The following is a 27,883-nucleotide window of genomic DNA, read 5'->3' on the forward strand; positions in this document are numbered from 1 at the left end:
GAGGTAGAGAATTCTAAAGATTCACAAACCTCTGAGGTAGAGAATACTAAAGATTCACAAACCTCTGAGGTAGAGAATCCTAAAGATTCACAAACCTCTGAGGTAGAGAATCCTAAAGATTCACAAATCTCTGAGGTAGAGAATTCTAAAGACCCACATACCTCCGAGGTAGAGAATTTTAAAGATTCACAAACCTCTGAGGTAGAGAATTCTAAAGATTCACAAACCTCTGAGGTAGAGAATTCTAAAGATTCACAAACCTTTGAGGTAGAGAATTCTAAAGATTCACAAACCTCTAAGGTAGAGAATTCTAAAGATTTACACACCTCTGAGGTAGAGAATTCTAAAGATTCACAAACCTCTGAGGTAGAGAATTCTAAAGACCCACATACCTCTGAGGTAGAGAATTCTAAAGATTCACAAACCTCTGAGGTAGAGAATTCTAAAGATTCACAAACCTCTGAGGTAGAGAATTCTAAAGATTCACAAACCTCTGAGGTAGAGAATCCTAAAGATTCACAAACCTCTAAGGTAGAGAATTCTAAAGATTTACACACCTCTGAGGTAGAGAATTCTAAAGATTCACAAACCTCTGAGGTAGAGAATTCTAAAGATTCACAAACCTCTGAGGTAGAGAATTCTAAAGATTCACAAACTTCTGAGGTAGAGAATTCTAAAGATTCACAAACCTCTGAGGTAGAGAATTCTAAAGATTCACAAACCTCTGAGGTAGAGAATTCTAAAGATTCACAAACCTCTGAGGTAGAGAATCCTAAAGATTCACAAACCTCTGAGGTAGAGAATCCTAAAGATTCACAAACCTCTGAGGTAGAGAATTCTAAAGACCCACATACCTCCGAGGTAGAGAATTTTAAAGATTCACAAACCTCTGAGGTAGAGAATTCTAAAGATTCACAAACCTCTGAGGTAGAGAATTCTAAAGATTCACAAACCTCTGAGGTAGAGAATTCTAAAGACCCACATACCTCTGAGGTAGAGAATTTTAAGGATTCACAAACCTCTGAGGTAGAGAATTCTAAAGATTCACAAACCTCTGAGGTAGAGAATTCTAAAGATTCACAAACCTCTGAGGTAGAGAATTCTAAAGATTCACAAACCTCTGAGGTAGAGAATTCTAAAGACCCACATACCTCCGAGGTAGAGAATTTTAAAGATTCACAAACCTCTGAGGTAGAGAATTCTAAAGATTCACAAACCTCTGAGGTAGAGAATTCTAAAGATTCACAAACCTCTGAGGTAGAGAATTCTAAAGACCCACATACCTCTGAGGTAGAGAATTTTAAGGATTCACAAACCTCTGAGGTAGAGAATTCTAAAGATTCACAAACCTCTGAGGTAGAGAATTCTAAAGATTCACAAACCTCTGAGGTAGAGAATTCTAAAGATTCACAAACCTCTGAGGTAGAGAATTCTAAAGACCCACATACCTCCGAGGTAGAGAATTTTAAAGATTCACAAACCTCTGAGGTAGAGAATTCTAAAGATTCACAAACCTCTGAGGTAGAGAATTCTAAAGATTCACAAACCTCTGAGGTAGAGAATTCTAAAGACCCACATACCTCTGAGGTAGAGAATTTTAAGGATTCACAAACCTCTGAGGTAGAGAATTCTAAAGATTCACAAACCTCTGAGGTAGAGAATTCTAAAGACCCACATACCTCTGAGGTAGAGAATTTTAAGGATTCACAAACCTCTGAGGTAGAGAATTCTAAAGATTCACAAACCTCTGAGGTAGAGAATTCTAAAGACCCACATACCTCTGAGGTAGAGAATTTTAAGGATTCACAAACCTCTGAGGTAGAGAATTCTAAAGATTCACAAACCTCTGAGGTAGAGAATTCTAAAGATTCACAAACCTCTGAGGTAGAGAATTTTAAGGATTCACAAACCTCTGAGTGAAGAAATTTCTCCTCACCTAAGTCCTAATGGCTGACCCCTTACTCTGAAACTACAACTATGTATTGTAGCCTCATCAGCCTAGGGAAATATGCTGTCAAGCCCCTTACAAATGTTATATATTTCAGTGAGATTGCTCTAATTCTTCTAAACTCTAGGGGGAGAATTTTCTCCCTATCGGTGGTGGGGGGGGGGGGGGGGGGGGGGGGGGGGGTTGTGCGGATGCGGGCGGGCACGCAGCTGATCAGCGTCCCGATTGGCTGGGCGCCCCCATTTTACGTGGGCAAGCTAATTAAGGCCCGCCCAGTGTGACGTGTGCCCGGAAGCGCTGAGCACTCCCTGTGCGGGCAGGGCGACTGTTGCCTGCGCTCTTTCGTCCATACACACAGAGGTGCCTCAGGGAGATTACTTTCACTTATAAAACATTAATTAAAGGTAAAAAAAACATTTTAAGGACATGTCCCATCATGTGAGCTGGGACCTGTCCATTTATTTTATTAAAAACTTTTAAAACACTTCAAAAATGTTCATGAAACTTCACCCCGCCCATGGATGACGTTCCATGAAAAATGCGAAGGCCGCCTAGCCTCTTCGACTGCCCCCCGCCAACCTTCGGGTTGGACGGGCAGCTCAGCTGATTGCTTTATTGGCTTTTTAAATGGCCTTAATAGGCCTCTGACAGTTCGGCGGGCGCACAGCCGAGTCGGCCCCCCCCCACTCGCCGAGCTGAAGATTCTGCCCTAAGGAACTGTTCAGACTCTCCTCATAGGACATTCCCCTCATCCCAGGAATCCTTCCAGTAAGCTTTGTTGCAATCCCTGTAAATCAAGCATATCATTCAGTTTGTAAGGAGACCAAAATTGTGCACAGTGTTCCAGGTGTGATCTCACCCACGCCTTATATAATTGCAGTAAGGCTTCTTTAACCTTGATCCATTGAAGGCTGGCTGCTATCCGGTTAAATGCCTGATTGGCATTTAATCCAGTGGGCCTACCCAAAAGGAGGTGATGTGAGGCTCTCACCGGCTCTCCAGCCTACAGGCGAGACACCCGTCTCCTCCATTAAATACCATCCACGATTTCTTTTAAAATCCTAGGTTATAGGTCCTGGAAATGTGTTGGCTTTTATTCCCATTAATTTCTCCAATATTATTACTTTACTTACACTATATTTTTTAAGCTCCTCATTCTCACACCTTTAGTTTCCCAATACTTCTGGAATTTTTTTTTGTGTCTTCTAATGTGAAGACAGATACAAAGGAAGAGATTTTCACCAGGAGGAAGGGTAGGTTTTTGTTGGTTGGTGGTTAAATTCTTAAAAATCAGATTCTTAACACAAACCCTCTTCTAACACGCTCACTCCTCACACTAAATAAGACTGGAATGTGTTTGGGTGACGAACCTGCTCCAAGGAGGCATATTGGTATTTTTAACATGATAATGAGGTTGAAACTTTGGCAATATTATAAGGATTTTCCTTCCATCAAAAATAATCTTTAAATGTTCTTGTTAGCATTGGTTGGACTACCTGTTCCGCAGGTTTTTTTATTCCTTAAGGGAATGTATATTTATTGAATATTATGAATTATTTCTTTAAATGTCTGCCATTGCTTATCTACTGTCATACCATTTAATCTAGTTTCCTTATCTATATCGGCTAACTCACTCCTAATACCTACGTAGTTTGCTTTTTCAAATTTAAGACCCTAGTTTCAGCCTAACTATATCATTCTCAACTTCAATATAAAATTCCATCATATTATGATCACTGTTCCCCAGAGACTCCTTTACTACAAAGTTATTAATTAACCTGCCTGATTGCACACTAGGGGTAAAATAGCCTTTCAAATCACTTTCGATGCTAGCTGTAGGCTATGAATCAGATTTCTGATGTGCTTTAGCTCCTCTGAACCTGCCATAATAATAAACGTAAACCCTCATGTCAGAAGGGTAACTCAGCTGCACCACATTGATACTCTTCGCCCAGTTATTCTGATCTAAACTATTTAATTATAGATAGATTGTCAATTTGGAATCACCTTCATTCAGAACAGAATGGTGATTATAAAAGACCATTCCACTCATTCTATCATGCAACCTTCAGAGGGGAAACATTCACCCACTGTGTTCAGACAGAACGTCACCTTGTTCCTCAGATGGATTATGTATTTTTTAATCTGAGAGCCCTTATAGATAATACAGAAAAAGCAATTCTTTTATATGTGACTATTTCACAGATTGAACCCAACTCGAAGTTATTCCCAGCTGTCTTTATGCAGGCTACGAGTCCAAATATGATCCAGTTTGAACTTGGAAAATCAAAGGTATTTGTTTTCAAGTCTATTGCTTTCATATGTAAATAGGTTGTGAGGTTCTGACTGTGGGAATGCAATGGAACAGGAAGGTCCTAAGAGAGAATTGAGAAAGTGACTCCAAAATGACTTTCACCCCAGCTCCAGGGACCATTGGAGTTGTAAGCTAGGGAGCGCAGTGTCATCTGTCAAGTCATTGCAAAAGTAAAAATAAGATTGCTTTTGTAGCATCCCATTTGCCGTACTCACTGGACAAAGTGGTGAAGGATTAAAGGCAATTTTCCAGGCAAATCAGCCGCCACAAAATCTGCACTGCCATTATACCACGTGTATCTGAAGGTGCTGGAACACTTAACTGGCAATGGCTGAGAACAGCATCCTTCAAAGTCTCGGGGTAGGTGGGGGTCCACCAGCTGCATGGACATCTGCAGTGAAACCTCCACCATGGGGACAAATAGCACAGTAATAATCTGTTGGCAACAGATGCATTAAGCAAGTGGGTGGTGCATTGTTGAAAAAGTCAACACCTTTATCCCCTTTTCTACTAGGATAGCAATGTGACCGTGATGCCCCTGTGCAATTTCAGTGCATTGTTGGACCTCTCAAAGTAGAAGAGTCATCAATAGGTCCATGCAGCCATCTGGCAGCACATTCCTGTTGTTCTTGTGGCACTACCACTTGCTCCTCCTCCTCTGTGCACGGTGGCTCCTGTAACCACTGTAATGCTTCCTGCTCAAGGCCACTGCCTACATTCTCCAATATATGTGTGTGCATTTATGCTTGCCAGTGGCGAAAGTGGCACAGAGTACTGCGAGCTGCTATCTGCTTCTGGCCAAAACACAGCCTAAAATATCAGAGGAGGAAAATATGTTAGAATGCTAGTTCCAAGAACCACCTTCACACACAGTTTGCAGGCGGGCTAGTGTATGTTATTTTCTCTTTCCATATTCGTTCACAGGATGTGGGCGTCGCTGGCTAGGCCAGCATTTATTGCTCATCCCTAATTGCCCTTGAGAAGGCGGTGGTGAGCCGCCTTATGAATTGTTGCAGTCTCTGTGGTGTAGGTAAACCCATAGTGCTGTTAGGGAGGGAGTTCCAGCATTTTGCCCCCGTGACAGTGAAGTAACGGCTGATATATTTCCAAGTCAGGATGGTGAGTGATTTAGAGGGGAACTTGCAGGTGGTGGTGTTCCCATGTGTCTGCTGCCCTTGTCCTTCTAGATGGTAGGGGTCTTGGGTTTGGAAGGTGCTGTCGAAGGAGCCTTGGTGAGTTGCTGCAGTGTCTTGTCGGTGATTGAGAAGTTAAATTTTATCAGCAGACAAACGCAATTGGTCAGATTATTAAAATCCTTGTTAAAAATAGAGTCCCAGGACCGGTGTTACATTATTGCTGATGCTTGACATTCTCAGCTGAAAGGAAGAATTATAACTTGATACATTGTTGTTACACCCTACTTCATATGAATCTATTAATATGTAATTTATGATGTCGAGCATCTTCTAGAATACTCCAGCCTTTGTGCAAATGAAACTTTTGAGCTGTTTAGTACAAATTTTTTAAGATTATAAACACAGCCAATGTCAATTAAAATGCGGGTGTGACTAAAATAGTGATCTTTTTAAGAGTGCGTATCCCACTGAAGGGTTCATAAAACAATGTTTCTGATCACAGTAATAAATAACAATCCCACCTTTTCTCATTATAGAAAGAGCAAATAATGTTGACTAATGGGTTTGTTACATTCATATTCTTGTACATGAATGTGTTTCTGATTTATCTCCTGGTACAGAATGATATGCCTCTGTCTGCGGCTATATTTAAGAGTGAAGAAAAGAATCCTATTCCGCAGTGCCCTCCTCGACTTGATGTGCAGATGATCACTCCTGTTCAGTGGAGTAGAATGCCCGACGACTTCCTCAAAGTGGAGACAGCGCGGATTAGCGATCACCATGGCTGGATAGTGCAGAGCCTCGAACCATTGCAGATGATGGCGCTGCACATCCCTGAGGAGAATAGGTCAGTCTACTATGAAATGCTGAAGGCCCCCACTGCTCATTACCCTCCGCACTTACTTTTATACACTCATGGGATGTGGGTGTCGCTGGTTAGGCCAGCATTTATTTTATTGCCCATCCCTAATTGCCCTTGTTCAGAGGGCAGTTAAGGGTCGGCCACATTGCTGTGAGTCTGGAGTCACATGTAAGCCAGACCAGATTCCGCACTCGTGAACCAGATGAGTTTTTACGGCAGTGGGCAATGGTTTCATGGTCATCATTGGGCTTTTAATTCCAATTTTACCATCTGCTGTGGTGGGATTTGAACCCGGGTCCCCGGAGCATTACCCCGGGTCGCTGGATTACTAGTCCGGGGACAGTACCACTACGGCACAGCCTCCCCACCACACAAAAGGGAGGATTTTTCCCCCGTTGGGCGGGCTCAGTGGAGACAGGCGGGGGGGTGGTCAGGAAGCCTTCCACCACCCGCAATTGGGGCCGGACCGCAACTTGGCGCTGGCGCAATGAAGGCTCGCCCAGCGTGCGTTGCGCGTGGCAGCGCTGCCTGTGTGGAGGGGGGGGGGAGGTGCGAGTGCCAACTTCGCGTGGGGGTGCGGGCTGTAAAAGCTCCCTGAGCTGCCTCAGGGAGGTGAAGGTTTGAGACCGTTAAAAATAAAGATTTCTGATAGGTTATAAAACATGTCGCCTCATGCGACTCATGAGCAGGGATATGTTATCCATTACATTTTAAAATTTTGATTTTGATTTGCTGTTGGAAACCCCACCCCGACCGCGGATGAGGTTTCCTTAAAAATGCAAAGGCCGCTTGGCCTTTTCACCCACCCGCCCACTGCAAGGTGGGGTGGGCAGTGAAAAATTGCATTCAATTACCTGTTTTAATGGCCTTGAGAGGCCTTTTAACCATCGGCAGGTGTGCCAGAGTCGGCAGCACGCCCGCCAACCAAAATATCGTGCGCGTCATTTTACGTTCGGTTGGGTCTGGCACGCGCCCACCTGACGAGCAGAAAATTCTCCCCAAAGGCTATAATCGGAGAAACACCACTAAACGTTTGCTATCACCATTGTTATCATTTACAGCGGTGCCATTATAAACTGTGTTAAGTGCACCAGCTCTTTTGTGTAGCTCTGTACTGGCTACATTTTTAAAAGCCAATTTGTTATATGCGTTATGTGGCTGCATCCAAACAAGTCCCAACAGAAACACTGCAGACAACATGAAAAACAGGATGTGACCTGATCTCGTGTTAATGTATCAGTTGATTGGTGCCTCCCATGTCTCCACTTTCCACCAGCATCTTCACAGTTAACAGTGCAAACTGCTAGTGCAGGCTACAAGCAGCTTCGCCAGCTGCTCACATAATCAACTATTGGAGAAAATGGAAAAGTGGAGACTTCAGGCAGTTTCAATTAGCTTTTCTGGTTAACATGGAGTCCGGTCAATATCTGCTACAAAGCCTTGGTTCATTCAGATTGATTTGACTATCTAGGGCGTCTGGCGGCCAAATCACATTCGCAGAGTGCTTCTCAAACCTTTTCCCACTCTGACCCCAATTTGAAGCTTGATAATTGCTCTGACCACACTGCTTCCCCCCCCCCCACCACCCCCCCCACCCCGAGCGAGAGCGGGTTGATGGTGGGATGGGGCCAGGGGAGGGGTGGGTGTCAGGGGCTGGAGATTTGAGAGAGTGAAGGGATTTGTAACAACAAAGGGGAAAGGAGGAGAAATTTGTGAGAGTGAAGCGGGGGAGAGTGTGGTAGAGCATGGTGAGAAGTTTGTAAACTTTAGGGTCTTTTTTTAAAATATTTTAAAAATCACATCTTTTCACTGGTTACTTTGAAGCAGGAATCAGGCCTCAAAGATTGGACAGTTAAACCAAGCCCACCATAAAAAAAGCAAGGGTTGAATGGGGCCTTGCAGTTGTTAGCATTTGGCCTGAGTTGCATAGGTATATATTATATATATAAACATACATTGTCCTGGGTTTGCACATGTTCCCTGTTACCTGTTTCGAATCTACATTGAAGTTAAAATAAAATGCTTTCAGAAACGATAAAAAGTCATGTCACTACAGCTCAAGTTCCAGTTTTGTATTTGTTCAAAAAAGGTGGGATTTAAATATATTTTACTACAATCATATTGTAGTTAAGATAAAAGCAAAATACTGTAGATGCTGGAAATCTGAAATAAAATCAGAGAATGCTGAAAAAAACCTCAGCAGGTCTGGCAGCATCTGTGGAAAAGAGAAACAGAGTTAACGTTTCGAGTCCAAATGATTCTTATCCAGAGCTCTGGAAACATTGACTTTGTTTCTCTCTCCACAGCTGCTGTCAGACCAGCTGAGTTTTTCCAGCATTTTCTATTTTTATTACATTGTAGTTAAGTCTGCTCACATGGATGAATTGACTAATGGTTAAACGCTGAAAGGTTCTGGTTCTTTCATGTTGATCTAATTTGAGTTGTAAGCTTATTTAATATTTGTACATTTAAATTACCTATTCAAATAGATACCAAAGAAATGTTTACAGTATGTTTATGATTAAACTGTCCTTTTTTAAAATTATGAATCTGAATGAGCTTATTTCTGGCTGCACCATATTATGTCAGTTTTTAGAGCACCTTTATTAAATCGATAAGGCAATGCACTTATCTATTCCAATGATCAATTCCTTGTTGATTAGAGCAGATTGCCTGTGAGGTAATTTTGACATTTTTAATGAGCAAAGTTTTGGAATAATTATTATTAGTGTTACAGTTTAATTATCCTTGTTTACTTGCCATCAAAGTGAAAATTGATGACCTTCAAGAAGGGGCCATTGCATTATTTCATATCCAGAAGCATCATAAATTCATTAGTGGTGAAGACAATAGATCATATACAATAGGGAGGACCCCACACTTTTCCTGTGTTATCAGCAGAGCCTGCCAAATCTCATCAGTGTAACTTTATCCAATTCCAAACTATCTATCTTGATGATTTATGTTAGGATGTTGTGATGTCTTACTTTTGTTAACTAAACTACAATGTGTTTGGGAATTTAATGACTAGAATCCATTAGAACCAACTGGGATAGTTGAATTTTACCTTATTCCTTCGGTTCATGTATTTCCAAAACGTATTTTATTCTTCGGCTAGACTTTAATTTTTTTTTTATCTTTCTTGAACCTTTCAGGTGTATAGATATTTTAGAGCTGGCTGAAAATCAAGATCTCATGAAGTTCCATTACCACACACTCAAACTCTACTGTGCTCTCTGTGCTGTGGGTAATACTCGTGTAGCCCATGTGCTTTGTAGCCACATTGATCAAGCTCAACTTCTGTATACAATTGAGAACAAATACCTGCCGGGGCTTTTGCGTGGTGGTTTCTATGACCTCCTTTTAAGCATTCACTTGGAATCAGCAAAAGAAGCCAGATTAATCATGAATAATGAATTCATCATCCCCGTAACTGATGAAACCAGGAGTATAACATTATTTCCAAATGAAAATCGGGCGTATGGACTTCCTGGAGTTGGACTCAGCACCTGTTTAAGACCTCGATTAAACTTCTCAATGCCCTGTTTTGTTAGCACCAGTGAGAATAAACAACAGTACAGTCCAAAGTTACCATTTAACATTCTTAAGGTGAAAGCAATTGAGATGCTCACAGAAGCTGTGACAGGCGGTGGCCCCCACATTAGAGATGCTGTTGGGGGAAGTGTAGAGTTTCAACTTGTTCCCATTCTCAAATTGGTTAAAACCATGCTGATCACTGGCATGTTCGACGATAACGACGTCCAAAAGATCCTGCTTCTGATTGACTCTGACTTGTTTAGCGAGCACCAAGAAAAGTCAGTGGAAGAGGACAAAACAGAAAAGGAGGTAGCCGCCAAAAATGAAGAAAAGGCTGTAGAGGCTGGTGAAGAAGCAACGCAGGCAGTTCAGTCACCTTTAAAAGGATTGCTGGAAAAGAGTTTACCAGAGCCTGTGAAACTTCAGGTATAAAACTGTGCACAATGCTATTTCCTCCACCATGTGGTAATTTTATGCAACTGCACATTTCATCTTCGAATATCTCCAGTCACATTGACGGGAGGTCAGGGGAACTGGGATACTCCCGTGATAAAAGTAATAGATAGTCACTGCAGTGGTCTTCCCCGGAAATTTAAGTAAGTGAAGTAAAATGGCTATTTAATGGATCAGGGTTGGGACAAACACTATTAACTACATAAAAGTAATGGTCATCCGATAAAAATTAGATTAATTGTACAGATTTTCACAACTCTATAAACTAAATAAGGGGCATTTAATACAATGGATTTCCCCCTAAATGCATTAATCAAATGCAAGAATAGGATAGTCTTCAACCAAAGTTCACCGAACAAGAGGTGACAACTGAACAAGGTTGTACTAAAAATTAATTAAAGTAGGAAATGTGATTTGTTTATTCAGGAATTAAGTTTATTCAGAAACTAATTGCAGTGGCTGTGAATAAGCTATAATCTGTGAAGGTGGGTGACAGTAGAAATTAAGGGCGGGATTTTCCCCACCCACCGTGATCTTCCGATCCCGCCGCAAGTCAATGGACTTCTGGGTGGGGCGCCACCTCTCCCACGGTGGATGGGGTTGGAAAATCCCAGCCTGAAGTCTTTTGAGAAAAGGACCAACCGAAGAAAGATGGGAGAGAGTGCACAAAGCAAGACGGAGGAGAACAGCGGCAGCAGAGGAAAGACAAGAACAGCTTCATCCTTGAAAAATGGCAAAAGAAAGGGCGGGCATTCCAGAGGCTTGGCAGAATCCAGAAGTCGTGACACGGGGGGACTGTGGTTTGAATGGGGAATAAATGGCGAGCATGGCCAAAGAAAGGGCAATGAGTACCAGGATAAGTGGGGAAAGTATACCGAAGGCAGCAGGGCACTGGGCATGAGCAGGGTAGAGCCGAGGACTTGCGGCAACAAAGGTACGGAATGGAAGTGCTGAACAGCGAAATGCTAGAGGCAACACCAGTGGGTAGTAGAGCAGCCAAGGATATATATAAACAACCATGAAAGAAAGCTATGGTGGGGTGGTGATAGGGAGTGTATTCTATAGTTTCCGAATAGTGAGAAAGAGAGGAGCAAATCTGCAGGGAACTCACAAAGATGTGCAAGAACTATTGGGTTGATTCTACAAGACTTTAATTACCCAAATATCCCAATTGAAATAACGTTAAAGGGTCAGAAAGGGGAGGAACTTCCTTGACCAATATGTTGTCAGACCATCTAGAAAGGAGGCATTGCTGGGTCTGGTTCTGGGAAATGAGGTGGGCTAAGTGTCTGTGGGCGGCAGTCACTTGGGAAAGAATGATCATCATATCACAAGGTTTAGATTAGTGCTGTAAAGCAAGACAGGTTGCCAAAGCTTTTCATCTTGCACACAATAGGACAAACACAAGAATGCTAAATTTCAAACATTCAAAACAATTTATACTACAGGAGAGAAGGGGTGCTGATTGGTTGGCAAACTGACTCTTTTTAAGAAAGGAAAGGGGAACTACAAGCTCTTATGCTTCCCAAGGCTTGAGCATATTCCTTTGTTTGCAGAGAATGAGTCACTGCGTATGAATGCATGTCATTCTAGCAAGTGTAAATGAACCACATGACTAGCTCGACTGATTATCTTACATCAGTTGTTAGTGTAGCTATTAGCACACTCAGGATTGTTCAGCAAGTGATGTCCAATCGTGGAATCACATCTAACAGTGGATGTTCCGTTTTGAGTTTTGCAAGTGTGGGCTAGTTGACTATGGTCTATTATGAAGAGCTGGAGGAATCTGTTGTTTGATTTGTCAGTTAATCATTGGGACATATGTCTATGTACCTTAGAACCGGTCCCTGTACATGAATGTCTATTTTTATATATATATATGTATATGTGTGTGTATATATATATATATATATATATAGATATATATGTATATATATTTATACATGTTTAGATATCTATATGATGTATGCATGTATAATTTTAATTTAAATATATTTGTTGTTTAGAAATATTGTCTTTTAGAAAAGAAGATAATTTATTTTGTTTTCCAGATGTGTGAACTGCTGCACTACTTCTGTGATTGTGAACTCCGACATCGAGTTGAAGCCATCGTTTCTTTCGCAGACAAGTTTGTTGTGAAGCTGCAAAGCAACCAGAAGTTCCGATATGATGAACTTATGCTAGCCTTCAACATGTCTGCAGCCTTGACTGCCAAGAAGACGAAAGAGTTCCGTTCACCACCTCAAGAACAGGTGATGCCCGTCATTTCTGTAAATGGATCAGCTGCGTTTACCTTATGGCTCTCCCACCACTGGCATCCTCCACATTGGTAGCAGTGCTATAATGTAAATGAGGAGAGTGTTGTTGTCTCTGAAGAATCCAAGACCAGTCTTCCTCAGCTAATAGTTCTGTTGACCAGGAAGTTTTGAATTGAATCTTTTCACACACAGATGTACTACCATATCTGCAACAATGCCAACTATGTGCATCAACACAAAAATGGCCATCCGGCCATTCATTCTTATCCTCTTAAGCCTCGAGCGTCAAGCTCCCTTCAGCAGCCACCTCACATCACTCTCACTATGTATGGATTCCCCTGGGCGCGCAGCGCCCATGAGCAATTTGTTGTTACAACCTGAAAGGGTTGTGGAATCAGTTTCAAAAAGTAACTTTCCAAAGGAAATTGGCTAAACACTGGGCTTTGGAGAAAGAACTGGGGAAGACTGTGACCTGCATTTGTAGCCACAGTATTTACGTGGCTGGTCCCATTAAGATTCTGGTCAATCGTAACTGGGTAGATCTTTCGAAGAGACAGCAGAGGCATGAGAAGTCAAATGGTCTCCTCCTATGCAGTATCATTCTGGAATCCTATTCTAGTTGGGCTCCGTTAAGGGCCAGTTAAATTTATCGCCTAGCTTTGGTTACAGCAGTTCAGAAAGGAAGATATTCCCCTGAACAAATTAAGAATAATATCGGTGAACAGCATTTTCTTGAAGTAAACAGTTATATATCTGCTAGGAAACTGAAAGGTGTTACAGGACTAAGGTAAACAGTTAATGCATAAAAATGTTTTATTATTTGTTCATGGGATGCAGGCATCACTGGCAAGGCCAACATTTGTTGCCCATCCCTAATTGCCCTTGAGAAGGTGGTGGTGAGCCACGTTCTTGAACCTCTGCAGTCCATGTGGCGTAAGTACATCCACAATGCTGTTAGGGAGGGGGCTGCAGGATTTTGACCCAGCGACAGTGAAGGAACAGCGAAATATTTTCAAGTCAGGATGGTAAGTGACTTGGAGGAGAACTTCCAGGTGGTGGTGTTCTCATGTGTCTGCTGCCCTTGTCTTTCTAGATGATAGTGGTCATGGTTTTGGAAGGTGCTGTCTAAGGATGCTTAGTGAATTGCTGCAGTGCATCTTGTAAAAGATACACACTGCTGCTAATTATGGAGGGCTAGGAACTGAACGTTGAAGGTGGTGGATGGAATACCAGTCAGTAGACATGCATAGATTCATCAGTACTGTGGATTTACCTACCCCAACAATCATGCCCAGAGGTTATGAGAACTGCCTTCAGTACTTTCTATCACTTTGCTGATGACTGAGAGTAGATTAAACGTCCATCAATATTTTTAACAAGAGTGAAAATATGCATCCATTTCAAAATTGTACAGACAGCAGCTATCAGTTTGGGAAAGATGAAAGGAATACTAGTTCCCCACTTTCCTGAATCTATTGTCCCCTAATGAATTGTACTTGCATGGAACATGAGAAAATAGACAAGAAGTTTATGAAAGCCAATTGTGTTATCAACCAAATTATGCAATGCCAATACAGAGTTGTATTTTAACAGCTTTTACTTTGTTTTTTCTTTCATTAAATTTGAGTTGTAATATTTTCCTACAGATTAACATGTTGCTGAACTTTAGGAATGATGATGACTCCACTTGCCCTGAAGACATGCGTGAAGAGCTATGTGACTTCCATGATGACCTTCAAACACATTGTGGTGAGTGACGAAACACTGAGGACCCAGGGTATGCCATTTTAACTGCTCCAAGTTGAGCCATGTTATGGTAGTTATTTATAGAGAGGGTAGTGTTACCACGTCCCCTTGCCAAACTAATAAATCAATGAATTTGCGTTGTGGGAAAATGTAACTAATTGAAATAAAGAAAATAACAACAAAATGATTAAAAGGAGCAGTGAAATAAAATATAAAATATAGCAATATATTTGGTCGAGAGTACTTTTAGATTTGATATTAACGCCAGTGACTCCAAATATAAGCTTTTCATCAAATTAAAAATTACACATTGCTTGGTGATTCATCTCTGCATGACTACACAATTAACTCCAACTAAAAGCCATCTTGTTCTATTCGTTGGCATTAACAACAGAATCAGTATGAATAGAAAGCAGGTAATACAGTCAACAGAAGTAGCAGGCATGCTGCTTTGCAGTACCCATGCACAATGATGGATTTGACAGGCTATATGAGTATCATCTATAGTAGCCAGAACTCTCAGGAAACTTGCCATGTGGGAAAACATTCCTTTTCCCCTTCAGCTACAGACTCCTTTTCTAAAGGGAAATTGCTCAAGGATTTCCCTCATAAGCATGGCCTCTGTCTCTTGCTTTTTGTGTCTGTGGGTGTTCAATGTATAAATAATCATACTGCATGGCAATCATCCTGTTAAAGACAATTGCTAGTTAAACAGATGATGGACATTGATTATCTATCTAAATAGAATAAAAAGATACAGCTGGAGCACTTTGTGTGGAAGCTACTTGGAAATCAGTAGCACTGAGGAGTTGTCTTGAAAATAAACTAGCTTGAACCAAAAGACCAGCCTGGATTAATTCTTCCACCACAGCCTCTTATTGTGAGTAACAGTGGGCAGCAGGCCACAGTTACCCTGGTAGATAGAAGTTCAATGCAGTGGTGCCACCGTAAAGGAAGAGCTAACCTCAGCTCTTTAAGTTGTCCAGGAGTCTCTGGAGCAGACAGTTCTCATAATTCCTGGGCATGATTGTTGGGGATAGGTAAATCCACAACCAGCAGTACCGATGAATCTAGGCATGTCTACTGAGGTAGCATTGCACCTGCATTTGGTGTGCCCTCATCATTGAAATCATTCTCGGTATTTTATTGATGGTAAGCAGCAATGAAAAAGGCTTTAGGAAAGTCTTCAATGTAAAAGAAAAGTTTTTGCAAAAAAATGTCAAACAGCAAAATTAAGTACGAAATTCTCCATTATTGTCACAAAAAAGTTTAAATATTGTTTTTTTTTTCATTCATGGGATCTGGGTATCATTGGCTAGGTCAGCATTTATTGCCCATCCCTAATTGCCCTTGTTCAGACAGCAATTAAGAGTCAACCACATTGTTGTGGGTCAGTAGGGGCAAAACCCCGGGACTAGACGGGCTGACCGTGGAGTTTTTCAGGGCGTTCTGGGACGTCTTGGGGAGCGACTTCGCGGGGGTCCTGGGAGAGAGCATTGCTACCGGGGAGATGCCCCTTTCGTGGCGCAGGGCCGTGATTGCCCTGCTGCCGAAGAAGGGGGATCTACGCCTTCTCAAAAACTGGCGCCCGGTCTCCCTCCTCAGCACGGACTACAAAATCTTCGCCTGAGCCATGTCTTCTCGGCTCGGCACCGTGCTGGACCACACGATCCACCCTGACCAGTCCTACACCGTCCCAGACCGAACCATTTATGATAACATCCAACTGGTCCGGGACATCATCCACCATTCCCAGAGGGCTGATCTGTCGAGCGCCTTCCTGTCTCTCGATCAGGAGAAGGCGTTCGACAGGGTGGATCACGGATACTTACTCGGAACTCTGCGAGCGTTCGGGTTCGGGACCCATTTTGTCGCCCAGATCCGACTTCTGTACACCGCCGCGGAGTGTCTAGTGAAGGTTAACGGGTCCCTGACGGCGCCCCTTCGCTTTGGGAGAAGGGTACGTCAGGGCTGCCCTCTGTCTGGCCAGTTGTATTCTATTTGCGTGGAGCCTTTCCTGCGCCTCTTGCGGAGGAGGTTGTTGGGATTGGTTCTGCGCGGGCCAGGCATCAGGGTGGTCCTTTCGGCTTACGCCGATGACATGCTCCTTATGTTTAGTGACCCAGCTGACCTGCGGAGGATGCGCGAGTGCCAGAAGGTCTACTCTGCCGCTTCTTCTGCCAGGATCAACTGGGAGAAATGTTCTGGACTCCTGGTCCGTCAGTGGCAAATGGATACCCTACCCGAGGAGCTCAGGCCTTTCACCTGGAGCAGGACCAGCCTCCTCTACCTGGGGGTCCATCTCTGCCCCGCTGAGGAATCCTGGCCGGCAAACGACGAAAGTCACCACTCGCCTGTGGCGCTGGACAGGACTGCTCCGAGTGCTATCTTACCGAGGTCGAGTTCTGGTCATAAACCAGCTGATCGCCGCCATGTTGTGGTATCGGCTGGTCACTTTGACCCCTCCCCCGGACTTTGTCACAAGAATCCAGAAATTGTTAGTCGACTTCTTCTGGGACAAAAGATTGCACTGGGTCGCTGCCGAGGTTCTGAGTCTCCCGCTTAGGGAGGGTGGTCAGGCGCTAGTGTGCCTACGCACACAGGTGGCGACTTTCCTCCTTCAGACCCTGCAGCGATACCTTTACGTCGAGCCTCCTCCTAGATGGTGTGCCCTGATGACGTATTTCTTCCGTCAGGTGCACGGCCTGAATTATGACGTGCAGCTCCTGTTTATAGAACAGAGGCACCTCGGTGGCTCCTTGCAGGCATTGCCCATCTTTTACCAGGACCTGATCAAAGTCTGGAAAGTGGTCACCTCGCGACGCAGCTCTCCCCCGTCAGGAGTAGCGGCTATCGTCAGAGAGCCGCTGCTCAGGAATCCGCCCCTCCGTCCTTTTTAGTGGTTGGCGGAGAGGAGGGCTGTGGCCGCAGGGGTGACCAGGATCGGGGACGTGCTGGGTGGCGGAGGACTGGGCTGGATGCTCCCGCAGGAGTTGGCGCATCGCGCGTCTGTGAGTGTCCAGGTCGCAGCCGATGCCATCCAAGACCTGAGAACGGTCGTGCTCGGACCCGATGTTATTTTGGGTCTTGAGGCGGCCCAGGTGCGCGGTGGTCTTCCGTCTGAACGTTCCCCTGTTCGGACAGAATTCCACATTGGCCCCAAGCCCCGAACCCTCCCTCGGGTGCTGGTGCCCCGCAATATGAGCCGCCTCGGGGACATGCCCTCTGTGCCTTTTGGCACGGCAAAGAGGGGCTTTTTATATGGACTGCTGCTGCACACCTTCCATTTTCTCGCCCTTGTCCGCCGCCCGGACACGCCCTGGTGTGCCTTGTTGCCATCCGGCGGCGGAGGCCCCCGATGGGAGGCCCTCTACGGAGGTGTCCTCCCCCTTTCTATCGGGGACCTGGGTTGTTGCATGCAGCAGTCCCCTATAATAAGAGAATGCATAGGTTCACGGACTCTCAGGACACGTGCCCTTTTTGCGGTCTTGTGGAGTCCATGGACCATGCATATATAGGGTGTTGTAGGCTGCACTCCCTTTTTAGTTATTTGAAAAACCTTTTATTGAAGTTTTGTTTGCACTTCAGCCCCACGCTCCTGATCTATGGGCGCCCGGTGCGGAAGGGGGTCGGGAAGGAGGAGGACATCCTCGTGAACCTGCTCCTGGGCCTGGCCAAGTTGGCCATTAACAGGTCCAGGCAGCAGGCAATCGACGGGGAAGCCCCACCCGATTGTTTGTCTCTCTTCCGTGGCTACGTTCGCGGCCGGATGTCCCTGGAGAGGGAGCACGCGGTGTCTGCTGGCACTCTCGAGGCCTTCCGTGCCCGGTGGGCACCGCGGGGACTGGGGTGTTTTGTTGACCCCTTTAATCACATTTTGATTTAAAGTTTGTAAGGTTCCTTTAAATTTTGTTCTTGGTTTTACAGCTGACCTGAATTAGGGGCTGTGCCTGATTTATCCCAATTTGTTTGATTTGGTTTAATTGGTTTCAATTAAAAGATTATTGTTGTGCGTCGAGAGTCACGTGTAGGCTAGACCAGGTAAGGATGGTAGATTTCCTTTCCTAAAGGACATTAGTGAACCAGATGGGTTTTTATGACAATCAACAATGGTCTCATCGTCAGACTTATTAATTCTAGATTTTTATTGAAGTCAAATTTCACTGTCTGCCATGGTGGGATTTGAACCCTGGTCCCTAAAACATTACTCTGCTGGAATACTAGTCCAGTCACAATGCCACTATGCCACCACCAGATTCAATTATTGCAAACATTCTTCTGGTCAGCTTCCCGTCTTCCACATTCAATGCACTTGAGTTTGTCTAAAATGCTGCTGCGTGTACTCAAACTCACAGCAAGCTCCATTCACCGATTAGCCATGTGCTTGCTGACCTACGTGGGCTCCTAATCCAGTATCACCTTCTCCAAACTCGGGGGCGCGAGCGCCTCGTGGTCTCCGAACTCGGAGGCGCGAGCGCCTCACCTCTTCTGAATTTGGGAGTGTCATTGTTTCTAGCCCAGCAGTGTGCAGTATGGCAATATTAGCACTATCAGCTTTGAAGCCTGCATTACAATGACTGCATCAAATTACACATTGCAAAGGACCCTACTTGCTCTACATCAGGCAGGATCAAATTACACATTCCAGGCAAACTGTTGACTGTGTCTTGTCCTCCAATGAGATATCCAGTCCTTCCCACTTGTGTTGTAAATAAACACTAACGCCATTCGCCTCACATTGACTCACATCCAAAACACAGGCTGCAGCATAAAAAGTCACTTAGTAGGTCAGTTCCCACTATCATGCAAATAATTTAATTCTCTAAGACCAAATTTATCCAAGCCTTCAATATTGCATCCTGAGTAGGTGTGGTTCATCTCTCACCTCTTGTACGCCTGAAAAAGATACAAGAAACAGATTATCATTCCTAGCTGATTACTCTCCTCCTCTGTCTTTCTCCACTGCAACATTTCTTGTCTTTCTCCGACTATTCAGTCCATTATTAGGATTTTAAGGCAATTCTTAGAGTATTTCCCCAATATGGGAGGTGAAGGTCGAGGTGCTGAGCGAGCACAGTTACCTTCAGCGCCAATTCATCTATGGTGTGTGTAGTAATTATGGTTTTATTTAGTGTGTAATGTACCTTTAAGAATAATACTTGTTAAGGGAGATCACATGATCTGTAGTAACCAATAGGGGAGTAGTGCGGACTACCTCAGCAGACAGTGTAGAGATAGAGTTGGAGTTGAAAGCACATGTGTAGTTGCTGCTGGGTATGTTGTAAATAAACTTAATGTTTCCACCCAAGAAGTGTTTGCAGATCAACTCTACCTTTAATAGCGCAACTTGGCCACCCTTACAACAGTATGCCAAACATTAACAGCCCATTAACAAGTTGTAGTGATTTTATGACAGGAACATTATAGGTGCATGAAACAGAACCAGCAAGTTATTTATACCCTTCCTGGGGATGTAATCAACCTTTACTTAGCCAATCATTTTTAATGCAGTTTGCTATAGTAGGGCACTTGTAGGTCATTGAGGTACAATTTCATCCAAGTATATAGTGAGCTAATTTATTTACAATTCAGCAAAGTGTCCGAACATTTTCATTGCTTCTATACATAGTTTATTTCCAGTCTTGTCATCTCACAGGAAAATCAGCAAAAAAAATGAAAACAAAATGTATGGTTTACAGAGAAGTCTAACCAATGATCTAGAAACAGCAAAGACTGCCTACTCTTCCTTATTGTCACTGTTGGTTAAAAACTGTCAGTTCAGTTACCTGAAGCTGTACCATGCACCCACGCCCCTGCACCAGTTGCTGGGCGGCTTTGCTGTAATCAGGCGACATTGGAATTCACAACAACAAGACACTGAGGATCTGAAGGCCAGATTGATTGTTCCATATGCCCACTTTGATACAATTCCCAAAACAAATGATATATATGCAGGTCTCCCTCATCTTGCCATCCCATTGCTTTAATTAAACATGCATGATAATTGATTTTTTTTTGTTTAAAATAAAGTTTATAACAAACGTTTTTGCTGTAATTCCGTTTCAACAGCAGCACTTGTTGGGGTACAGACTCTTACACCATCTTCAAATACTTTATTTTAATTCATTACGAAACTGCAGGTAGCCCAGGCTCATTTTGCAGGGTATAAGCTGGGTTGAAATGTGACAGAAAGACAAATGAAGAATATTTCAATAAAGCTAAGGTTGAATTTGGAATATAGTCATGTATTTGGGAGGTGGTGGTATAGTGGTATTATCACTGGACTAGTATTCTAGCATGCCAGGCTTATCCTCTGTGGACCTGGGTTCAAATCCCACCACAGCAGATGGTGAAATTTGAATTCAATAAAAATCTGGAATTAATTTTGGATGACCATTGAAACTGTTGCTGATTGTTGTAAAAACCCACCTAGTTCACTAGTGTCCTTTAGGGACGGAAATCTGCTGTCCTCACCTGGTCTGGCCTACATGTGACTTCAGACCCACAGCAATGTGGCTGATTCTCTAAGCAAGATCAATTGGGGGTGGTCAATAAATGCTGGCCTAGCCAGTGTCACCCACATCCCATGAATGAATTCTTAAAAATCTTCAAGCTGAATTGCCCTTTTTGACTTCTCAATGTCTTTTGAAATCTTACAACGCAAGGCCTTTTCTGTGTACGTGCAAGTGATTATGATCTGAGCTGTAGTACCCTGACAGCACATTCTAATTTTAGGTATCCCATTTGAAGAAGAGGAGGAGGAAGATAAAGATGAATCTCTGATGGGCAAGTTACTTTATCTCGTGCATAAAATCAAAGGAAAGCCGAAGAAAATCGAGGAAAAACCAAGTGAAGAGGAAGAAAAAGCCCCCAGTAAGTGTTGACCGGGATAATGACATGAATTTTAACTGAGGCCAATAAATTTCAAAATAGCTTCTTTGGAAGAGGGGCAGCCCAGTTAATTGCAATGAGATTTTTTTTTTCAATAAAATTATATTTACACTGCACTAAATAAACTGATATGAACCTCGACAGATAACTAACGTTTTCTTGAGATTTGGAAAGCCAAGTTGCACTGATTGACTCAAAACCCATTCTCAACTCCTGGTTTTCAAATTGTTCAGAAGCCTGTTGAAGGTCTTGCCACATTATGTGCACGTGATGATGTAATGCCTAGAGCGCACGTGCAAAGTATAACTTCTCACCTTTGTCAACAAAGAAGAGAATTTTGTCCATCATCTCTAGGAGAAAATACTAATTTTTTTCATGATTTTTCATTAAATTTCCTTTTTTTTAATTGCCAGGATTCACTCCATTGTACACTTCTGGACTTAAACTACAGAAGTCCATGTTCACACTGGGGTCTGATCTGTGCAATTCCTGATGGTTTCACTTCAGCTCCAGTGTGACTCATTCTGTGATGGTTAGCATTCATTTCTGTTTACATGCTGACATCAATATCCCAGCATGTGACACTAAAGTTGGAATGTAATCTACCCTTTGAGACTGGACATGTACAGCTGATTCTGCAGGGGGTTCAATTGACTCATTTTACAGCTGAATTTTAAATGGTAGTGTTTTTATTTTACAGGCTGTGTTGAATAATGTTATAGAATCAACAGAATCTGAAGGGTTAATTGGGCTAAGAAGTAATAATTTCTCTTTCCCAACGTGATAAATCATTATCATCGGGCCTCCTCTCTTTAAAGAAGGAACGTATGAACTAGGAGAAAGCCCTGGAAGCCTGCTCGGCCATTCAATAAGATCATGGCTGATCTGATTGTAACCTCCCGGCTATCTCGATAATCTTTCATCCACCCCCCCCAACACCCCCCAACACCCCCCCCCCCCACCCCCCCCCCCCACCCCGTTAATCAAATATCTATCTAGCTCTGCCTTAAAAATATTCAAAGACCCTGCTTCCACTACCTTTTGCAAAGGAGAGTTCCAAAGACTCACGACCCTTAGAGAAAAAAATTCTCCTAAACTCTGTCTCAATTGAGCCACCCCTTATTTTTAAACTGTGACTCCTAGTCCTTGATTCTCCCACAAGAGGAAACATCCTCTTCACATCCACTCTGTCAAGATCCCTCAGGGTCTTAAAGGTTTCAATCAAGTCATGTCTTACTTTTCTAAGGGGAGGATCTTCCAGTCAGCGAGCGGGGGCGGGGTCCACTCGCCGGTGTAAAATGATGTAGATGACATCAGGCAGAACTCCCGACGTCACCCCGCGTCATTTCCATTTTCAGGTCGGCAGGGGCGCAGCTGAATCAGTCGTGCACCCGCCGACCTGTCAACGGCCAATTGAGGCCATTTAAGAAGTACTTAACATAATTAATGGACCTGCCCGTCCAACCTTAAGGTTGGCAGGCAGGCCAGGAGCCCTGGTGGGCTTCAGAAAAAGCGTGAAACCTCATCCATGGGCGGGATGAGGTTTCATGAGGGTTTTTAAATATTTAATAAAGGTTTCAGTAAAAGTGACGGGCATATCCCAACTCGTGTGACAGTGTCACATGAGGGGACATGTCAGGGAAATTTTGATAGCATTTCTTTAACATTTTTAAATTTGGAGCTGATCTCCCTGAGGCAGCACTTAGCCTCAGGGAGATCAGTGCGCTCTCTCATGCGCCTGCGTGAAAGAGCACATTTCCGGTTAAGGGAATTCTGCCCCCCCCCCAACCAGCCCGCAGAGGGAGAGCATAGTGCTTCATAGTGGACGTCATGCTGGGTGGGCCTTAATTGGCCCGCGCACCGGGGCGCTGATCAGAGATGTGTCCGCCCGCGCCCACTCCTGCACTTCCCCCACATTGGGGGGAAGATTTTTCCCTAAATTCCAGTGGATACAAGCCTAGCCTAGCCTAGCCTGTCCAGCCTTTCCTCATAAGACAACCCGCCCATTCCTGGTACTTGTGTCGTAAACCTTCTCAAAGGAAGAGTCGGGAATTCTCTCTTGCTAACCCCCTCACTAGTTCTTCATTCACAGCCTCATCTTGAGATTGTTCAGTAGTCTTCCTCTTTGAAACAATTCATTTTTCTGACATTTTCCTTCCAAAAAGATAAAAGAAAAAGCACAATTTACTTGTCCAGCAAAGTTTTTGGCAGTTTTTTTGCAAAGATTTAAAGGTGACCTCTCAATTGCATTGTTGGCTGCAACTTTTGTTTCGTTTTGCTGTTCAAACTTTTAAAAGTCAATGATCATCAAATCAAAGTTTTTGGTTGACTCTGCTTTCAAATCTCGATTTCCAATCTTCTTGGTCACGTTTGATTGCTAGTTGATGCCTACACATGAATTTCCATTCAAAAAAACTTCTAACTATCATGTAGCATTTCAGCTCAATCATATATACAATTCTTGTTTCCACGTCTTCCATAATTTCAAAGTATCCATTTATTGGGCTTGACCAACAATTTGCCCCAGACCTGAGAGGGTTAGACAAATATCAATGGTGTTTAGTCTCCGTTTATTCCACAGCTCAGAGAGGTCTCAGGTGTCAGTTGAAATTCAAAGTCAGAAAGCAAGTTCAGCATGAACTTGACCCAACAGTCTTTAGTCGACTGCTGACCTTTCCTTGTCACCCTGTCAGTTCTCTCTGGTCAAACTATTTTCAGTGCACTTAACAAACAGAAGATGTTCTAAAATGTCATATGAGTTGGCAGTCCCTATTGTACTGGCTCAAGTGATTACTTTGCTCATTGGTATAGTCCTAACCCTCAGCTGAATCATCAAGTGCCAAAAACGTATCCATGTACCCTAATCTATAGGATCATTAACACCAGTGCTCTTCAAAAAGCTAAAAAGGGTAGTAGCCCATGATCCTCCCTTATAAAGGATGCTTTTGGTTGCCTGTTCTCTGGAGTCACCTTTAAAAAAAAACAAGGATTAGGTTTGAGCAATGAGGCCATCAGCCTTATTGCAGAATGGCCATTGAGAAGTCATCAATTCTGATGCCTTTGAATTGGTCATGCAAAGATGCAGAGGGATGTTTTCCAGCTGAAGTACTGGATACCATTGTATTTACCAAGTCATCTAATAAGGCCTAACCCGCAAAGAGGAGAAGCATGCCAAGAATCAGGGAGAAAAAAAGAAAGAGGGAGAACCCAGGAAAAGACAGATTTTAAGTTTAACATCAGTTACTGAGACATCTATTATCAGGGACGCCTAAAAAAAAAAGCCACACAAATTTTGCAGTGAGACCAATGCCTTGACTGATTGGACATGGACCCTCTCACTGCTAAATTGGTCTACTTTGTATCTATTTGACACTGCCAAAATGGTGCAACCTGTACCAATATATATGCAGTTGTCCACATGAACTTCCAGAAAGCATTTGAAATGATTCTGCACAAGACATTTGTGTCAAAAGTAAAACCACACTGATCTGGAAGTAGCGTTATGGTTCAGAAATTGGTCATGAGGTAGGAACACAGAGAGTGGGGAATAAAGAGAATATACCCTAATTGGTAAGATGTGACAACTGGTGTTCCTCAGGGGTCTCTACTGGTGCTTCAGCTTCTCAAATATACAATTGATTTAATAAAGGAATAGAAAGTTGTACATCCAAGTTTATTAACTTAAGAAGCAGTGAGTTGTGTAGATGTAAACAGGAAGTATAAAGGGACCTAACCAGATTTAAGTGTGTGGGATAAACCATGACCGGTGTAGATAATTGTGGGGATGAGTGAAGTTATCCATTTTCCATCCAATAAATATAAATCAGAATATTTTCTGAATGCAATGGACTAGGAACTGTGGAAGATCACAGGGATTTGGTTGTCCGTGTATATAAATCACTAAAAACTAGTGCACAAGTACCAAAAGTAATCAAAAAAGCTAATGAAATGTGGGCCTTTATCCCAAGGGTCCTTTAAGAGCTGGAAGTCATGATTCAGTTGCATAGAACTTTGGTCAGACCCTATCCAGGGCACTGTCTTCAGTTTTGGGAACAACACCTCAGGAAGAATTTATTGACATTCAGATATAGCACAGGCGCACCAAAATTATACTAGACTTTAAAGGAGTAAATGATAAGGACAGGTTGTATGAATTTGCCTTGTATTTCCTTGCATTTAGAAAATTGAGGGGAGATCTGTTTAAATGGCTAAGTGATTAAAGGATGCGATAAAGTTGATGTAGAGAAGCTGCTTCCACTTGTGGGAAAATCCAAAATATGGGGATTGTGTCCTAAAATTAGATCTAGACTGTTCAGGAAATGCTTGTTCTTGAAAATCTGGAATTCTCTTCCTGCAAAAGACAGTGGAAGCTGCAGATCAATTGAAGTCTTCAGTATCGCTGCTTTAGCAAGTGTATTAATAGATGTGAACAAACTACTCAATTGTACTATGATAAGGAAAGAAAGGGCAAGGAGGCAAAACATTTTGGTACCAATATTCAAAGGAAAGAGAGCCATTCAAGATTGCACAAACTACTGAGGAATTAAACTCCTACCATGCACCTTCAAGATATGAGAGAGAGTCATGGATCAGAGACTGAAAAATATAGTGGAAGTGTATAAAGTTCAGTTTGGATTCTTACCCGGAAGAAGCATCACTGATGCCATTTTTGTTTTGAGATACACAGTGGAGAAATGTCGGGAAAGCCAAAGCAATGTGAGGATTGTGTACATCAATCTAGAGGAGGCTTACAAGCGGTGCTTCAGGAGATGTCTAGAGATATGCTAGAATTGGTCAAATTTCTGGGGAGTACATACGATTATTACAGGATATGTACAAGGAGTGCAAGATGAGAATAAGAAGCAATGGGGGCGGGGGAGACTGAGAGTTTCAAAGCCAAAGTCGGATTATACCAAGGATCGGCACTGAGCCCCTCCCTTTTCCTAACTGTATGGATGTTTTAACTGAGCAAGTGAGACAGGAAGTGTCATGGTCAACGATGTTTGCAAATGACATTGAGCTATGTGGTGGGGATGATGAGAACACGACCGAGTATCTGGAAAAGTGGAGAAAAGCACTGGAGGACAAGGGTATGATGATCAGTAGACCAAAGACCCAAATAATAGACTGTCAATTTGAACCTAGAGAATAGGTGTACAGATTATGGGTGAAGAGTTTCAAGTACCTAGGGTCAGTGATGGCAGAAGATGGAAGTATAGAAATAGAAATTAAGCAACAGACTAGCTCTGTTGGAGTAATTGGTGCAAGTACTATGTAATGGAAAAGTATCACTGAGACGGAAAGGGAGAATCTACAAGACAGTTGTGAGACCGGCCTTGTTAAATAGTGCAGAAACTTGGGCAACATCGAGAAAAGGGGAACAATGAATGTCTACCAATGAGATTTGGATGCTGAGATGGATGTGTCATGTTAAGGACAAAATCAGGAACCAGCACCTCGGGGGGGTCAGTGAAGATGGTGAGAATATCAAAAAAAAGTAGCTGAGAAGAGAATGAAATGGTATGGACATCAGTTATGGAGAGCGAGAAGAAATATGGTGAGGCGATGACGGGAATGGGACTGCCAGGAAGATGGAGAAAGAGGAAGGCCAAAGACCAGTTGGAAAGATACAGTGGTAAAGACAACAAGATTGGAAGATGAATGGGTGACTAACGGGGGGAGATGGAGAAGGGTGATCATCCAACATTGTGGTGACCCCAAGTAAAATGGGAGAAGCCAAAAGAAGAAGTGAGATTAAGAGATGTGAAAAAATGTCAGGTAAGTGGAATTGAGGTACACACCAGCCATGATCAACTTGGGCAGAACAGGCTCGAGGGGCTGAATGGCCTACTCCTGTTTCAATGTTCCTTAGCAACAACAGAGACACCTTCAAGACCAGGGAGAGCTCAGTAGCATATAATTTGGATGTAAGTAATGATTAAATGTTAAAAATAAAATGTGTTTGCACAAAATGGAGTTTAAAACTATTTTCTAAAGAAAATGCAATGAACGCAATGAACCCTATTTCCAGGCAATGCAAGACGGAAATAGAGATAAAGACCTTGAAGCAGCTGAACTGATCTTTCATGCCACTCTCCTTGACAGTGAGCTACAGTGAAATTTCTTGGGAAACTCCTGGAAAATGGGATTAGTGTAGTCAGATCTTTGATGGCCGGCATGGACATGATGGGCTGAATGGCCTCCTTCCATGCTGTAAATGTCTATGGGAGTCTAAAATGCCTGAACGTTAAAAGCAAATGAAGATCCCATAAACAATCAGGGCATAAGGAAAGCATATTTCTTTATTAAGATTCTTTTTATGTATGAAAATTAAAGTTTAAAGCCAACGTTAATGCTCATTGGGCACATCGTATGAAATGCAACCATGGAAGTTCACCAATAGAAGTATTCCTGGTGCCATGGAGATCATTGAAAGATACAGAAGATTCACTGTCATTCTCAATGAGGTGAAATACAAAAGGCTACAAAACACCAGAAAGATGACTGTTATTCAGTTGTGCCTAAAATTTTAGGTGTAAATATACAGCTTGATCAGAACTGGTGTAAATTAGGAAAATTGGCACTTTTGCTGGTTGAACCTTTTTGAAATACCCTGGGAAGGAATCAAGGGATAATTAATAATAAATAAGGAATCTAGGCCAAATGGCCAACTTCTGCTCCTATGCCTTATGGTCTTATGGCCTATTATGCAGTATGTCAGCAGATGTGAAACCCTTG

General features: G+C 42.9%; 1 protein-coding gene across 2 annotated transcripts in view; it reads left to right on the forward strand.

Annotated features, from left to right (window-relative positions):
* ryr3 (ryanodine receptor 3) overlaps positions 1 to 27,883 on the forward strand; it is a 349,432-nt gene that overhangs the window by 155,482 nt on the left and 166,067 nt on the right. For both annotated transcript variants that reach the window (XM_041214540.1, XM_041214541.1), the window contains 6 exons: positions 4,154 to 4,240; positions 6,019 to 6,245; positions 9,416 to 10,223; positions 12,302 to 12,502; positions 14,155 to 14,257; positions 20,990 to 21,127. In XM_041214540.1, coding sequence (XP_041070474.1) covers positions 4,154 to 4,240; positions 6,019 to 6,245; positions 9,416 to 10,223; positions 12,302 to 12,502; positions 14,155 to 14,257; positions 20,990 to 21,127 — 1,564 coding nt within the window. The remainder of the gene's footprint in view (positions 1 to 4,153; positions 4,241 to 6,018; positions 6,246 to 9,415; positions 10,224 to 12,301; positions 12,503 to 14,154; positions 14,258 to 20,989; positions 21,128 to 27,883) is intronic.

The sequence above is a fragment of the Carcharodon carcharias genome, chromosome 20, assembly GCF_017639515.1.
Source record: "Carcharodon carcharias isolate sCarCar2 chromosome 20, sCarCar2.pri, whole genome shotgun sequence".
NCBI lineage: Eukaryota > Metazoa > Chordata > Chondrichthyes > Lamniformes > Lamnidae > Carcharodon > Carcharodon carcharias.